Below are 16,516 nucleotides of genomic sequence, written 5' to 3'. Positions count from 1 at the left end.
GCATGCACATATTGTGCATAGTGGGAGTATACCCTAAGAAAAATTGATGGGAACATCACTGTTAATACGTAATTTCAAAAAATCAATTAAAGAGTAAATTCACCAAATGAAACAATTCAAGTTTCAAACGTAGCTGTTACTTCTATAAAAAGACATTTTCATTTTAACTTTAACTGAGCTAATATGCCAAATATGTTATATGAGCACATGAGTTTTTTTTTTCATGGAAAAAGAAATATTTACAAAGATGTAGTGAACTTCAAGAAATACAGTTTCTCAACTAAGCAAAACATTTATGTTCTCATTTATAACTATCGTAGATTTCGGGCCACACCATCCCTTAATATGTGGGCTTGTAAAAATGGTGCACTTATAGTGTTACGGCCGTTACTGCTACTTTCCTCGTCATCAGAATCTTCTTCCTCTTCATCATCCAGTGCCGAATGGTGATCAAGGAACTCCTGGTCTGCTAATAAGTTTTTTCGTTTTAAGCACAAATTGTGCAATACTGCACAAGCCAGAATTATAATACAGACCTTTTCTGGTTTGTATAGAAAACATCCTCCAGACGCATGGAGACAACAGAACCTCGACTTTAAGATTCCATTGCACCGTTCTACAGTGTTCCTAATGGAGCGCAGCTTATCATTGTAGTTTTGGTGCACCACGTGTCTGTGTCTCGCTCTCTCTGTATGGCTTCATGAGCCATGGCTCCAGGGGATATCCTAAATCTCCTACTAGGAAATCTCTCCCATTTACTGACGATAGTAGTCTTCGCAACCCACTACAACCCCAAATGTAGGAGTCGCGGGTGCTACCAGGCCACCTAACTACAATTATCTAAGATTTTGCAGTTGACATCACAGACCTAAATTACAAAAGAATAAGAATACATTAAAATCTGGTATTTTTCCAAATTTATTAAAAACTTTGCAAAATACGAGTAGTTTATTACATGGATATAGAAGTATCATTTCTATAGTACACAAATGCAGAAGCATATAAATAACATGATAAGCAGAGGTCGATCCAGGCTAAAATTAGGTCCAATTTTGCGGCCCCTTCACAAAATTTCACAGCCTAAAAGCCGCCCCCTTCACAACATTCTGAATCATAAAAATGGCTCTATTCCCTATGTGTAGCAGATACCTGATAATTTAAATTTGTTTGAATGTATCACTTTTTCATATCTTTGATTAAATCTAAAAACATCAAACATCTTATTAAAAACGTTACATTATTTGCTCTTATTATACTCATTAGACCTTTCTCAATAAAGTATGATGACTGAAAATGCTTTGATATTACGTTTTACCAGGGAAAAAAGGCAAATTAATGAATATTTCTTTTTTAAAAAAGTAAAGAAAATTCACAAAAATGTTTTACATTTCACAAAATGCAGGCTTAGAAAATAAAACCTGGATCTACCTCTGATAAGTAATATTTCATTCACCTTTGTTTCTGTAGCAAAGTATCATATATGCTTAAAAGCAACAAAAGCAATGGCATACATAACACCTCTGCGGGGGGAAGGGGGCAAGAAATATGAGGGCGCATGCTCTGAAAAAAAAAAAAAAATGCTGTGTCAAAATGCAATTTTTTCTTATTATGGTGGAGGGGAGTGTACTAAGTCTACGTACACTATTGAACGAAAGAGTACTTCATCAAGAGGTTCTCACAATCAGGCCTGCAGGGAGAGTGGGGTCAATTGCTCCATTAAGTTGGCTATCACCAAAAAAGGTTACCCAGGGGATCAACTTTCCCTGGATGATGCCATTGGTATCCAAAGGGACATTGATGCAATCATTGATGATATCCCCCTCCCCCAATGACAACGTACCTCAATTTGCAGCTGTCAGTCTTTCAAATGGTGCACTGGTTATCCAGTGCACCAATGACTTTGCTGCAGATTGGGTACATTTCCACTTCAATGGGCGCACTGCAGGCGACTCTGAACTTGCAGTGCTGCCCTAGAAAGACCTTGTGAAACTGGTGAATGCCTTTAAGACAAGGGATATCTACACCCTGGAGCAAGATAAAGTCTTGAAACGACTTGCTCGTCTCAAACCCGGCCTCAACACGAGCAGCTGGAGAGCAAGAGACAAAAAGGTCGTTAAAGACAATTATGTCAGGTGCATCTTCGAGGTGGACTCTGGTTCAGCCGAGTTCATTAAGAAGTCCAACCTGGAATTGTTTGTTGGGGGTTTTAGCAAAGGTCTGTGTAAGATCCTGCATGATCCCAACACACAAAATGCTCCTGGTGCAGAAACTGCCTCATCCAAGGACTTCGATGTTTCATTGGAGCCCAAGGATAATGTGGAGGCAGTTGAAACTCCTGCTGGGAGCAATGTTCAAGATCCTGCAAAGATGGAAGGGGTGGAAACTTCGGTGGATGGGACACAGGGTTGGCCGGATTGGACCCAATTGGGTTGGACCCAATGGGTTTTTTTGAAAAAACCCATTTAAAAAAACCCATTATTTAGCCCACTTTTGGGTTTTTTAAATTTTTCTGAGAACTTTTTTTAATAAAAAATAATTAATTTAAATACTTTTACAATTTAAACTTCTTTTTTATTTCTTCTTCACAATAGGCAGTGGACATAAAAAATGAATTTTGAACTTTAATAGTATTTCTTAACTCTTAAGGGCATTAAAAAATGCTTCAAAGATTTTAAATAAATATATTTAACTTTTTTCCTTCAACTGGTCAATAAGGAACTCAAATTATCTTGACTAAGTCCGGTCACGTCAGATTTTCTCAATATTTGCAGATTGTTACAGAGGATACTACTCTAGCCGAAAGGTTTTCGCATGAAATATTTTCTGCAAACCAATACCTCACAAATCTCGAATAAACACAAGGTATATTTTTTAGAAATTAACAGGTTTTACGAATGGTCGGACAGAAAACAGAATAGGATGTACAGTACTTTCATTATCTTACAAAAAGTTTAATATTTCTTACTCTGTACACAGAAATAGAAACAGTCAACATAAAGTTCAAAGAAATGTCTTGATTAAGCTGAATTCAGTAAAAAGGGATTTAAACTACTTTGACGTTCTACATTAGTTTTGCATAACAAAATGAAATACAATAAAAGTAAAATGCAAAAAAAATGTAGTAATTAAAAACGAACAATAGATTTTATCACTCGAGAAGTAACTTTGCCTTAACTGTTGGTAATCATGGAAACTAAAAAAATCTGAAACTTCACCATTCTTGAATTTTGTCGTCTTTTATACCTTTCTTCAGAAAACGCTGAATTTTTCAACTTTTTTTATCAAGACAATTTTTGTGCTTTGTCCATATACTTTTGCTACAATATGCTACGAGTAACCCCACCTTTCCCCTAAAAAAAGACAAAAAAACCCACATTTCTTTTAAAAAACCCAGCTTTAGTTGGGTTTTTTTGGGTTTTATTTAAAAAAACCCAAAAAAACCCTGGGTCCATGGGCTTTTTTAAAAAAACCCGGGTTTTTGCCAACCCTGATGGGACACCATCTGAATCCACTCTTACTTAAGTATTGAGAGTAAAGATAATGGTTCTAACTCTCCTAAATCCACTGCAAGTTCGATTACGAACTTTATGGAAAATCTTGACGTTTCAGATGCAGATTCCGATGTCACGTTAGCGGATGAGACCCTCTTGCAGGATACTCATCCTAACAAAGCTGCCCCTTAGCGGGTCCCCGCTCTCTGCAATGGCGGTGCCCGGCATCATTGTTTCGCAGCTTAACCTTCATCATTGCCAATCTGCTACTGCTCTTCTCAGTAAAGACTTGGCTGAAGGAAGAATGACATTGCCCTAGTACAGGAACCCTGTACAGGTTAACCACGGGAAAATCCTCGGTCTGGGTAGTTGTGGTAATCTCTTCTATGATTTGACTTGTAGTAGACCGAGAGCCTGCGTACTTGTTAACAAGCGCCTGAATACTCTCTGCCTACCAAAGTTTCTTGACGGTGATAATGTCGCCATCCAAGTATTTAATGAAGATGGTGCTTCGGCATGTTTCATGTCGGCTTATCTACCCTATGAGGATGAGATTCCTTTAGCAACCTCAGCCAGGAAAGCCACTCTCCCTCGTAAAGTGCATGCTCCGGCCCCAGAGCAGTCACGATGCAACCTCTCATCCGGTACCTTCTCGGAATTGAAGAAAGAGTCAAGCCTTCTGGAATAATCACATTAGAAGTCATAGGAATGATTGACAAAGCCTGGAATGGTGTAACTTCCTTAACCATTAGAAGTTGATTTAAGAAAGCTGGGTTCGTGAAGAATAAAGAGGATGTCACCATATGTAACATAAACCACAAAACCAGTGTGTTAAGGAAAGATTGTGGATGTCTTTCTGATCTGTTTGATTTAAATGAAGTGGAATTCCAAGACTTTCTAAACATTGATAAAGAAGTTGCAATATGTGATAAACGGGAAGACTACAAAAATTCTGCCTTATTCAATTTCTGACCAGGATGAAGAATATTAAAAACATACTGATCATAATATGAACTTTAACTGTTATTGTGCATTCAATGATAAATATGTACAGCAGCTGAAGCTTTGGCACTTAGCTGGCCAAAGCTTTGAAATTCGGCAGTCTAGCCAAATTGCACTTTTTGCCATCGCTATTTATGATACAAACTTTAATACATGATATACAAGATTTATTTTTACTTAGACAAAATTTACTGCCATGGGACGGATGGTAACTTATGTTTTTTCTGAGCAGAATGCCGACTTTTACTCCATATTCCGTGAAAAACAGGTTTCCATTTAGAACTCTTAACAGCTAAATTCTTTATATTAGCTTTAATTCTTTTGTCTGGTAATCCTTTCTTTTGCTCCTTGTGAACTGAAAGACAAAAAAAAAAAAAAAAAAAAAAAAAAAACACATTTAAAATATTTAAAAAACAAAAAAAAAACAACATAAGTACTTTTTTTTCTTTCAATTTAAACATAATACAGTGAAGCACCATTCATACGTTTTCGAAGGGACTGTATGAAAAAATAATATAAATGAAAAAGCGTATAACAGGTGTTTGCTAATGTGTATTAGATTCTGTAGGGACCAATTTAAAAAACATAATTGATAAAAACGTATAAAAGAGAAACGTATAAACCTGTGCTTCCCCGTGTTATAATTTTTAAGAATAAATTAAGCCACAATTCTGATTACAAGTTTTAAAAAGCAAATCTCCTTTTTCTGAGAAATCAGAAATAACCAATTTCAAAGTATTTGGGGTTAGTTATCATTCCACAGGTGTAAATACTGTTAATATTCAGGCAGAGAATCAATAAACATTAATATAATTATAGAATAACGCATGTTTTAGTCAATTGGGAAAATCTTTTAAACATATGTTTTCAAAGTAAATAAAAATAACACTATTCATTTTCGATTAGTTTATTTTCTGCAATTTTATATTTAAGTTAAATATTCACAAGAAAAGACAACCAGCACACTCATTTGAGTGCAGTTACAAACTTCATACTGTAAGTAAGTCTAAACCGCTTGATAGTGCTTCTGACAGATACTTGACTTAGCAAATTATTTTATACAGTCTCGTGTGAGACAATAACAAGCTAAAAATCAGAACAGATTAGTCTCGAAAGTTAAAAAGACAGAGACAATACAGAATTCATTGAAAATGATCTTTAAGATTTGACAACTTTATTCTTTCAATTTTCGGGATAAAAAAGAGATTAGAATCATTAGCACATTATAAAACTGTCTCTCATATTTTAAAATGGAAACGCTACCGTAGGTTGAGATAGAGCATTAATGAATTAGTCATCTTATTCATTATCTACAACAAGCCTAATTTTACTCCATGGAGAAAACTGCAATTTTTATCACACACACTCTATTTCTGTCAAAGGCCTTGCAGAAATTTCATTCCCCATGAAACCTGATGATTGCTTCTTCTAAATATTTAGATGCACAAAATCCTGATACAATGTAAAAATTTAGAAGCACATTAAAACTATTTAAATTCTTTAAATGCAAAGAGACAGCAAACCAGAAACTGCTTTTTGAAAATGATCCAAAACAGCTAAACATATAGAGATGCTACCGAACTAAATTTCAGTTAGTGGTTTAACATACAAGAGAGCAAAACTAATTCTCAACAACCATGTGATGGTTCTGAACCTAAAAGTCAAACCAAAGTAAGACACATTATCACAACTTTGCATACAAAAGCATACAAAGTTAGAAAATTGCACTCTTTTAACACTAGAATTACAGAAAGGGTCATTTTGACCCCAAGCAATTTTTTTTTGCTAACTGCTCTTCTGTATTTTCATAAAAAGCCTCATCCTTCTTTGACTTTTTTCTATATCATTGTGCTATGTAATAATACAAAATTTTTAAGAAGATTGGATTTAACAAAAAAAAAAAAAAAAAAAAACTAAAAGAAATGAAAATACATTTACTTATGCTGAAACAGAGCACCAATGCAAAAATGCCTTTTAGAACATAACATTGCAAGAATTTGAAGCATTCGGAACATTTTTGCACGTAACAAAAGAGCACTAGCTACTTGTTTCTGAAATGGAACTAAAACAGCACTGGGTGTTTTAAGAGTATAATAAAATTTTTTTAATAATTTACTATGCATTCATATAATCTCTACATACCTTAAATAAATCGCACTTATTATAAATATGCTTATTTTAAAATAATTTTTACAAATATATACCACTATGTAGGGAACTATGCAAATTTCTTCTTGTGGGTCAAAATGACCCTTGATGTAATTCTAGTGTTAACACAGGTAAATAATATTAAGGATTTCTTTTTTCTAACTACAATCTTATGGCCCAAAACGAAACAGAATTCTACAGCATACAGTACAGTAATAACCTGAAAAATCGCCGTTTTCGGACTTAAGTTAGTCTGGTCCTGAGGTACAGATTTTGGACAGTGCAACTTGAGCACTTGAAGCCAATAAAACAAGAAAAGAAAAATTGCATCAACTTACTGTGTTTTAATAAAGTATCTAAAGAAGGCTCAACTGGTGAGGTCACACAAAATGATTTTCCTTTAAAAGCTAATGAAGTAGAAGAGCCTTGGGTACTGTCAGTAAGAGCAACTGTTTCATCTAATTTTTCTTCAGTAAGCCAGGGAGGTATTTTGACTTGACCCTATAGAAATCAAAATTGTTCCTCAATGAAAATAACAAGATGACAATTATTACATATCACACTCCAGGGTCCATCATATCTACCACTATTTGTGGTTTAATCGGTTGGATGGGGTCCTGAAGAGAAAATTATTGTAGAAGTGGTCCCAAAAATGCGAGTTACTATTATTAGACAACAATAATAAAGAGTAATTTATTAGCTTTCTCTAATGATAAAACTGATGGTTTAAATTTCTCTAGAAATGGTTTTATTATTAGAGAAATTATGGATTATCTTGTAAAATACATACAGTAGAGTCTCAAAAATTCGAGGTTCCGCTTATATATAATCCGAGGTGTAGCAAAAAATTTGATCTTCATTAAAATCTGAAAATAGAAAATATTTCGCTGCTGTAAAACTTATCGACTTGTTCAGGCAATAATAAAAGTACATTGAGGGGTTAATTAACCTGTTTTGGTTGCCTTGCACAATTGAGAAAAAATTAGGTTAAAATTCGTCTAAAAGCAATTAAAAGGAAAATTATGTTGAAGTTTGAGTGATAAGTTTTTTTTTCAAGACAAAAGTTCCTTTTTTTGATGCAAGGAAGTAAAAGGTGCTCCTCCTTATGTCTTCTCAGTTGTGTAAATTTTAAATGTAGAAAAATTTTCCGTATAATCCATGGTAAGGTGAGCTCAATTACCTCAGATTTTCGGGACTCCACTGCACTTTAATTTCTAAAATTATTCTTGAAAAGAAAAAATAGACTAGAAAATAAAAGTTTCACAGCACTACAAAATATTCTACTCACAATCAAGAAGACAGTTGTGGGGGGGGGGTAGCATTTTAAATTTTATTCTGAGACTTACACTTTTTACGTTTTTTCACTATGTTATGTTTATGTTTATACAGGGTAAAATATCTATGTTCATTGGACAAATTTTTCAAAACAACTAATAATTTGAAAGTGAGTAAAGATCCCATATTTTTTTCGGTCCAGCTTAATTTCAACTGAACACAATGGCAGAATAACAATAGATTAGTGTTTTTCTTTTCTAATTTTTAAAATGAATCTCTGACAAATGAAATATAATGCATATGGGAGGGTTTGAATTCATCTAGTCCTGCAAGAGTTTTAGCTCATTCATTAATATTTAAATTAAGATTTCTAATTTCAAATTAATGTGTAAAAAGTGAGAGGTAATGTTTAAATGTTCAAGATCCTCTGCTAATTTTTTTTGCATCACAAAAAGGAAAAAATACCTTGCTTGCAGCAATAAGACATTTACACTAATGGAACCTTTCATCCGCATATTACACTATTACAAATAATGAAGCCAGTTTCTTTTTTATCTGGGGGGGGGGGGAGGGTGATATATTGTACTAGCATTTGGCACACCTGAAAACATAAAAGAAACAATCGGAGGTCTTTTTGGAATTTCCAATATAGGGATACCCTGGTCTCCCATGGCCAGAGCAACCCTTAAACTAACATGAATGTTAGTAAATATAGAAATGTCATACATTAAAAAGCTAAATACACCCTTACAGTCGCACATGCGGCAAAGTGCAGCTTTACAGCAAAAAAATACCACTTCTTAAGTAGTTAAAGCTTATAATGTCTATAATAAACATAAATGTTACTTACTCAAAGAATTACAATTTTTTACAAATTTTTCTTCTAACTATGTATTAGGCAACAATATATTGCTGCCAGATTCATATCACTTTTTCAGTTTTGATGATAATGCAACTTTCACACAAAAAATACCCACTAGTAGCAAACTGTGATTTTTGCTAAAATCTTCTTTTGTTAGTAGCATAGTTCAAGCTTCTATAAATGGCGCCATTAGCCACAGCACTTGCTCGGCTGTCCTCAAGTTAGATTATTAGCCTAATGTGAACTGATAATCTACCATACGGCTATTTTCTCATATTAAGCATTTCAGTCAAACTAGATCTTTGGCATTGCAAAATCACAAAAATATGAATTATTTTAAAGTGACAGTTTGCAGTTCTCAGTGCGTATTTTTATTTTAAAGCATATTTTGAATTGGAATTTTCATTGAATTAGGGGGGAGGGGATGGTATGAAAATAATTTAACAGATTTTCTATTTTTCTTAGGTGTTTGGATGTCTAAGATTCAAAAATCATGATATCAGGGTTTACACTAACCTTGACAAGGTCAATACAAAACACATTTAAGCAAAATAATAAATAACAATGTCAAATAAAAAAAAATCTGGCCACAGAATGATGTTTTCTATACATCAACTTCATGGCAAATTTTATCTTTGGAGCCATTAAAGAAAAGATTCAATATGCATAAATCAGTTTTAAAAACTTGATGAAGTATAATACCTGTGGTTTGTAAGGCACTTTCCTTAAGTTATCTTGATATAGTACACCTTCATGACTTCGGTGAGTAACATCACTTGTACTAGCAAGAGAGACCTACAAGGAAAATTAAATCTGTATTAATGCTCTTAATACTAATACTTCCATAGACATCTTGCAATTTTAATCAACATATGACTTTTGAACATTTGAATATTTCTATTGCGCTCTCTCAGTATGAGGTCACTGTAAAAAAGTACAGGAGAGTTCAGGAACTTAAGGCTCAGATGCTAATATTCAGCATTTGTAAAACAGAAATTTATGTCTTGTTTGTTCAATACAGTGCATATAAATACATTCAAATATAATGCATTTCTATAATAATATTCACTGCAGATAGCTTAAAATTCTAAGCATTGTGTTTTAACCAATAAAAAGGCCTTGATTACCGTACATTCCGATAAGGCCTAGGCCTTGAACTCAGGGCTAACATTTCAAACAGAAATTTTGGTGACAATATTTTTTTTTTTTTTATTTCCAATGGCTGGCAGCAAGAAAAGGTTACAAAGAACAAAATAGCAGAAACAAACACAATACACAGAACAAGGAAAAATACAGAAACAATAGGGTGAAATATTTAGCTGCCGATACGCTCGTTTGGTTTGATTTTTATGGTGCAAGCGAGACCCACGTGATAACAGGCCAGACAACTCCCCTCCCCCCCCGCTTCGTTACGCCACCAGTAGTCGATCTTTGAACTTGGCGCGAAACTTTGAAAGCAGTGCAGTCTACCAGTTAAACAATAGTGCTTCTTGGTCTGGTTGAAATAGATGAAATAGGAAATATTAACTTCGGCTGCACATTTTTGAATACAATACTGTTGGATTTATCTCATCCTTTCCACGTACCGGAATGTAGAGGCAATTAAAAAATATATATATAATATAAGTATCTGCTGAGTGAATTTGAGTCAGCGATTTCCGCTTCCGAACAACCTGCATGTGAAGAAAAAAGCTGGGCGTCTCATGGAATACATTTTAAAGTTCGGAGGTAAGTACTTTTCTCAGATAAACAAATTTACATTTTATGCAGTTAAGATTACTTAAGTTTTCCTCCATTACACGAACAATTGTCAGTTTCCTTTCTGATATCTTTGTCAGTAATTTGTAATTTTAGTATACTGCTTTAATATTTGAAACGGTTAACTTGCAACTTTTTATTTCTTTATTTTTTCAACTTTGTACACGCATTTATTCGAAATGGATTTTCCAAGCTGACAATATACATATGTCAAAATTTTCTGCAGATATACTTGTTGCTATCAGAAGCAACGTAACTTGGTGTTGATATTCAGTTAATATGTAAGCAAGTTTATTGAAACAGGGTTTTAACTGAACTAATCTTATATTTTCCGTTTCGATTAAATTGTTTCATACGCTAGCATGTGTTATTTTGATCAAAAAACATTCCTTGATGGGCTTCCGTAGTTCTGAGATAGAAGATTAGATTTGAACGCCGGAGGTCGTGGGTCCGATACTCAAACATTTCCCCCCAACTACGCCCCTGCAATGTTATTCAAACAAGCTGGTTCTGTGCGTAAATTTAAAAAATATATACGGTTTTTTTTCACTGTTGTCTTTAAGTTTTATGATATTTATGCACACATTGTGGTTAAGTTAACGGTATTCATAATTTCTGGGCTTGCGAAAGATTAGTTTTGAGCAGTGGATACACAACGTGTTTGTGCCAAATGCTCTGTGCTTGTTTGTTTATGCTTAAAAAGGGCAAAATATCTTGAACTACATATTTTTTGAACTCCTTGGGTTTTCTGTTAATAAGCTTTCAGGAACTCTGAAACTGTAACATAAATTGAATTAAGGGGCTGTCTATAAAGTATTATGCAAACTTTTGAACAAATTCCCCCCCCCCCCTCCTCCTTGTTACACGTAACGCTGTTCAACATGAGCATATTGTTATAAACAACGCGTGATGTCACACTTCTTGTTATCCCCTCCCTTCCCCCTGTCACAAAACTGTCACATTGATTTCCTAAAAGAGCATACTCAGCAAAATGTTGATCTAAATTTAACATATATGAGGTTTTAAGTATTAAAGAAAGTTGCTAAAATGGTCATTCTATGAAAAGTTATTTGAAAAAGGTTACTTTGTCATCAATTAATGCTTTTTAAAATAATTTTTCAAAAGCCTAAAATGATGAACTATTAAAGCCCCCCCCCCCCCCCACACACAAGAATCATTAGCAGCAGAAAAAGCTGAAAATGGAAAAGTAGCCGAATTCCAAAAAAAAAAAAAAAAAGGCTGTTTAGATATTGAATACATTTTTTGGATGTACAACATACAGTATTCATGATGTTGTATTATACATTCTTTAATTAACGTTTTTCAAGTTGAATTCCTGTGTAATTTTTCGAGAGTGCCCACCGAAGGGGGGAGGGGTCGGAATCATAGTCTCATAGTAATGATAGCTTTTCAACGGCTATAATTATAAATAACTGTGCCCTTGAAATTTTAAGGGAGATGGAGATGTTTTGGGTTTTTTTTTTTTTGAAGTTTTCATAATTGAAGGGGGTAGGGCACCGACTACTTTGGGGGATGGCACCCAAGCATTCACGTCTTTTGAAAAGCATAAATTTGCTCAGCTAAGTTAACATTAATAATATGGTATTATGTACTTTAATTTGATGTTATGTCTTTGAAACATTGCAGTCATGTTTCCCGTTTTCTTAAGTAAAAATGTTTATTTATTTTTTAAAATTTCATTTGATTCTTATTCAAATACAATAGTAATATTATTTTTGGTTTTGATGTAATTGTAAAATGAAAGTTCATTTATTTATTTGAATACTTCTTAAGACTTAATGTTTCAATACAATATACGAGTAGTTAAAATGCGATTAGTTAAAAAACAATTTCCAATGAAAAATAAAACTGTGTTTATTTATCACTTTGTTTTAACATGATTGTAAAATAAAATCGTGTTTAGTTATTTGAATACTTTGTAATACTTATAAATGTTTTTATGTCAAATACTATGAATTAAGCTCAGTGTATTTTTTAATGTATGATTATCGGTTCCTTTTTATGTTTTCAAATGAAAAAGTAGAACTTGTAATGCTACTAAAGTAACAGAAGTCAATAATAAATAAACCAAATAGTTTTATTTAACCAAAATATTAATCAAAGTGCTCACTTCCCAATATCATTGTGGATCGACAAACGATGACGTCATTTGCTAGTTGGATGGCCTTCCTATCTCGAAGGCCTCGGTGCAAGAGCCCTTGAGGGCTATAATGCGCCAAACAATTTTTCATTATAAACTATTTGTTTTTCATTTTAGAACAAGACTTTTCATCCAGAAGCTCACACTTCTTTGCATTGAAAAAGGTGTTCCTTGTAACACCAAAACACAAGTTTGCAATAATTTGCCTGTTTTATGCTTCAATACGTTAGATTATTGATTATTTTAATTTTCAGCACAAAGGTATTTATTCGTTATTTAAAAGTAAGCATATTTTGAAGAAAACAGCATAAAACCTTAAATGCTAGTGTCAAAAAAGGACAGCGATTAAAAAAAATAAACGTTAAAAACATTTACACAAATTGTAGTTAAAGAAAATAGGTGAAACAATAACTTGAAAAATAAGGAAAGGACGAAATCACATAATGGTGACACAAACACTAAATTAACCAAGGAGAATCCTATCTCTTGGAGGAAGGAGCGATGGGGCGATTCCTTGCGATGGGGTGGGTCACCCAGCAAGTCTTTCAGAGATGGATTAAAATCATTGAAATATTTAAAATGTATTTGATTAAAATTTGGGCAGTTGCATAAAATATGCAACACTGTCTGGTTCATGTTACATTTGATGCACGTTGGAGCTGGTTCACAGCATAAGAGGTATTTATGGGTGAACCTCATATGACCAATGCGAAGTCGAGCTAGTAAAACTTGTCTCCTGGTGAGATGCGATGATCTAAAACCTTTAGTCGAGGATTGGATCGAATGTAATTTATTTTGCATTTCTGAATTCCAGGTCTGCTGCCAATGAGTGTTAAGAGATTCAGAAATGGCGTTTTTGATGTCATCGTAAAGAACACTATCATCGACCAGAATTCTTTCAGCTCTGACAGCTGAATCGGCTGCTTCATTGCCTGCAATGCCCGCGTAACCAGGTATACAACAAAAGAGAACATGAAAATGATTTTGCAAAAGATCTCTGCATAAATGATATGACTGGATGATTATAGGTTGGCTATTGTTATTGCTGTATACAATGACTTCCACTGAACTGCTGAACTTTCAAAAATTACTAGATATAAAGGTTTATCTTACAATAAATAAGCTTGATCTATTTATTTCTGAAATTGGTCAACCACAAAAATTTGTTCAGATATAGGGAGAGTCTTAGCTGAACGTAACTATCATAGGATTAAACTGAATGGAAAGAAAATTTTCCCGGCTTGTGTACTCCCCCTCTAAAGGAGCTACATATTGCTAAATTTGTAACTTATGTTCAAATCAGCAAGCTTGTGTGAAGGGAAGACTGGTTCAGATTGGAAAAATGTTAAGGCAAGATTGGATGAACATGAAAAATTGAATAATGATTGCTGCTTTGTAAATATGATATTGAATAACGTTTTGAAATATCACAATGATGATAAATTTAAATTAAATAAAAGTGTGGACATTTTTCGATGTAACTATTATGACACAATGTGATTTTTTTTATTCATACTGAAGTTATAATTGTTTTTTTAATTATTAATTTATTTTTACATCCAACCAAATGTAGATGTATATATCTGGCACCACTAGTGTGGCGGAGAAATCCGTAATTGAAGTAAGTTTTAGGAGAACCTCGATAGATGGCGCCAGCAGCTAAGGAAGCACACCAAACTGATCAGGGGTTTGCCCCCCTATGCAGACCCCTAGAGAGAGAGTCGAGGGTGTGAGCCAGAGGTCTCGCGGAAGTGCGTCTTGTGCGTTGGTGACCGGCTGCTCTCATAGCATGCAGTTCCAGCAGAATGAAGTCGATGCGACTCCTCCGTTGAGTTTTGGGTAAGTCCACACTCCCTCTCCTCCCAGAATCTGTGTACTGTATTTAGTGACAAAATAAATTGATTATTCGCCAGATTTAGCTTTAGCGTAACTGATAATTTACCTGTGATGGCAGGAGCTAACATCTACACAACGCAATCCTACGGATAGTCCTCCATCACATTGGTGCAGTGACCATTTTTTCCTGGCGTTTAATCTAAAATATTTCGAAAAGTAATCGCCGTGGTTGTTCGATACGTTTTTTTGAAAAAAAAAAAGAAAAAATAGTTAGTTTAGAAGATTCTATGCTGGTATCGAACGTTGACCATGCCGGTTCTAAGCCTAACGCGATCTGGATGCATCTGTGAGAGTTTTCAAAATATGCTTTATTTGAATCTAGATTTGTAACAATTTTGTGAATGCTTACTTTAATATGCAATTATTTTTGAGATATTTCCATAAAATTACGATTCAGAAGAGTTTGAAAATTTTCGCTTCATGCATTGTTTTTGAATGATCATTGAATTGACTCTGCGCTACAGTTATTTATTTAAGTGTTTTTTTTCCTATCAATTGATCATGCTTTTGGTTGTTTTCACTTATTTATTATTTTTATAATGCATTTATATTGTGTAAAGCAATCGCAAAATGTTTCATATAAAGTGCATTTTGGGGTAACGAAAAATCTTTGCTAAGTGATGTGTGAATTTTTATTTGATTTCTCAATTTTACTGAAGCTTACTAATAATTAATTGTGTGTTAGGTTAAATGTCATAATGTATCGTAGGGGCAGAGCAGCACAGAACATAATTGTTCAAAACAATACAGCCAATATGGCATTAATAGATTTAGTTCCAAAGTTTTCCGGGGACGACACTATTAACGTAAAGAAATTTTTGAGCAAAATAAATGAAGTAGGACAGTTAAGCGATTGGTCGGACGAAGAGAAATTGTCCATTCTGAAACTTAAACTCACCGGGGCAGCTGAATTGTTTATTTCGACAGTAGCGGGAGAAAATGATTTCAACACGGTTGCGAATTCGCTAATAGAACGGTTTGAAAGGAAAATTTCAATTACAGGCGCATTACATGATTTGGCAACATGCTCCCAAAAGCCAACAGAAAGCGCATTTGATTTCGGTCTAAGAATTAGGAAAGTTGGAGCCCAGGTTTATAGTGCAGGGAATATGGTACTAATGCCAGAAGTAAGCCAGAATTTGCTTTTAGCAAGGTTTCTAGCGGGATTGAAAGCAGACATTCAGCGATTTGTGTTGAGTAAGAACCCGCAAACGTTAGATGAAGCAATATCAATCGCTTCACAAGAGGAGGAAAACAATAAAATTCACGAGGCCTCAGTAAAACAAACGTCACAGATAAGATGGCCAAACCAACCAAAGAAAAGAAACGCAAGAGATCGGAAGTTAGTTCCTCTCCCTCCCCTCCTGATTTTCCGATGACCAGAGGAAGGTCAACCGCGAAAAAGAATGAGAAACTTCCCGTGAGAGTTGTACAAAATAGGGATGTATTGAAAGATTTCCCTCGTCTAGAGGATGTCATTCAATCAGAGCATTCTCGTGAAGCTGAAGTAATAAATGCATCATTACAGAATTTGTCCATCGATGCTCAAACCATCCAGAACCTGGGTGATTTGACGAAAGAAGAGCTTCACGAGGCTTCGAGCTCTCAAGGGAAAGATGATTCTTACGAGGAAGATCCAAATGAGGCCGGTATCGACATTGTTAATCTCGATGACAACACTCGATTGATAAATGATGAGATAGAACAAATAGAGGACAGCTCCACTTTCATTGATTCTGAGAGGTTCGAAAAAAGGAGAACGTCAACTGCTGAGGGTTTTGCGACAATCAAAGAACAGTTTATAACTTTCCATCTTACTCAAAAACGACATTTAGATGATCCTTTTGAGTTTGCAGTGGCTGTTCTTGATTGTATCGCAGATCAGGGATGGATAGGTCCAGTCACCATAAACAAAGAGTCAAA

At 34.4% G+C, this 16,516-nt stretch overlaps 1 protein-coding gene across 1 annotated transcript in view; it reads right to left on the bottom strand.

Annotated features, from left to right (window-relative positions):
• Nucleotides 1–4,508: 4,508 nt before the first annotated feature.
• LOC129229823 (uncharacterized) overlaps nt 4,509–16,516 on the bottom strand; it is a 100,906-nt gene continuing 88,898 nt past the window's right edge. Inside the window, exons 6-8 of the mRNA XM_054864197.1 lie at nt 9,481–9,573; nt 6,980–7,142; nt 4,509–4,848 (exon numbers count right to left, since the gene is read on the bottom strand). Coding sequence (XP_054720172.1) covers nt 4,682–4,848; nt 6,980–7,142; nt 9,481–9,573 — 423 coding nt within the window. The 3' untranslated portion in view covers nt 4,509–4,681. The remainder of the gene's footprint in view (nt 4,849–6,979; nt 7,143–9,480; nt 9,574–16,516) is intronic.

Source organism: Uloborus diversus, chromosome 9 (genome assembly GCF_026930045.1).
Source record: "Uloborus diversus isolate 005 chromosome 9, Udiv.v.3.1, whole genome shotgun sequence".
Lineage (NCBI taxonomy): Eukaryota > Metazoa > Arthropoda > Arachnida > Araneae > Uloboridae > Uloborus > Uloborus diversus.
Note: the sequence above shows the minus strand (reverse complement) of the source record. Positions and strands in the feature narration are given on the sequence as shown.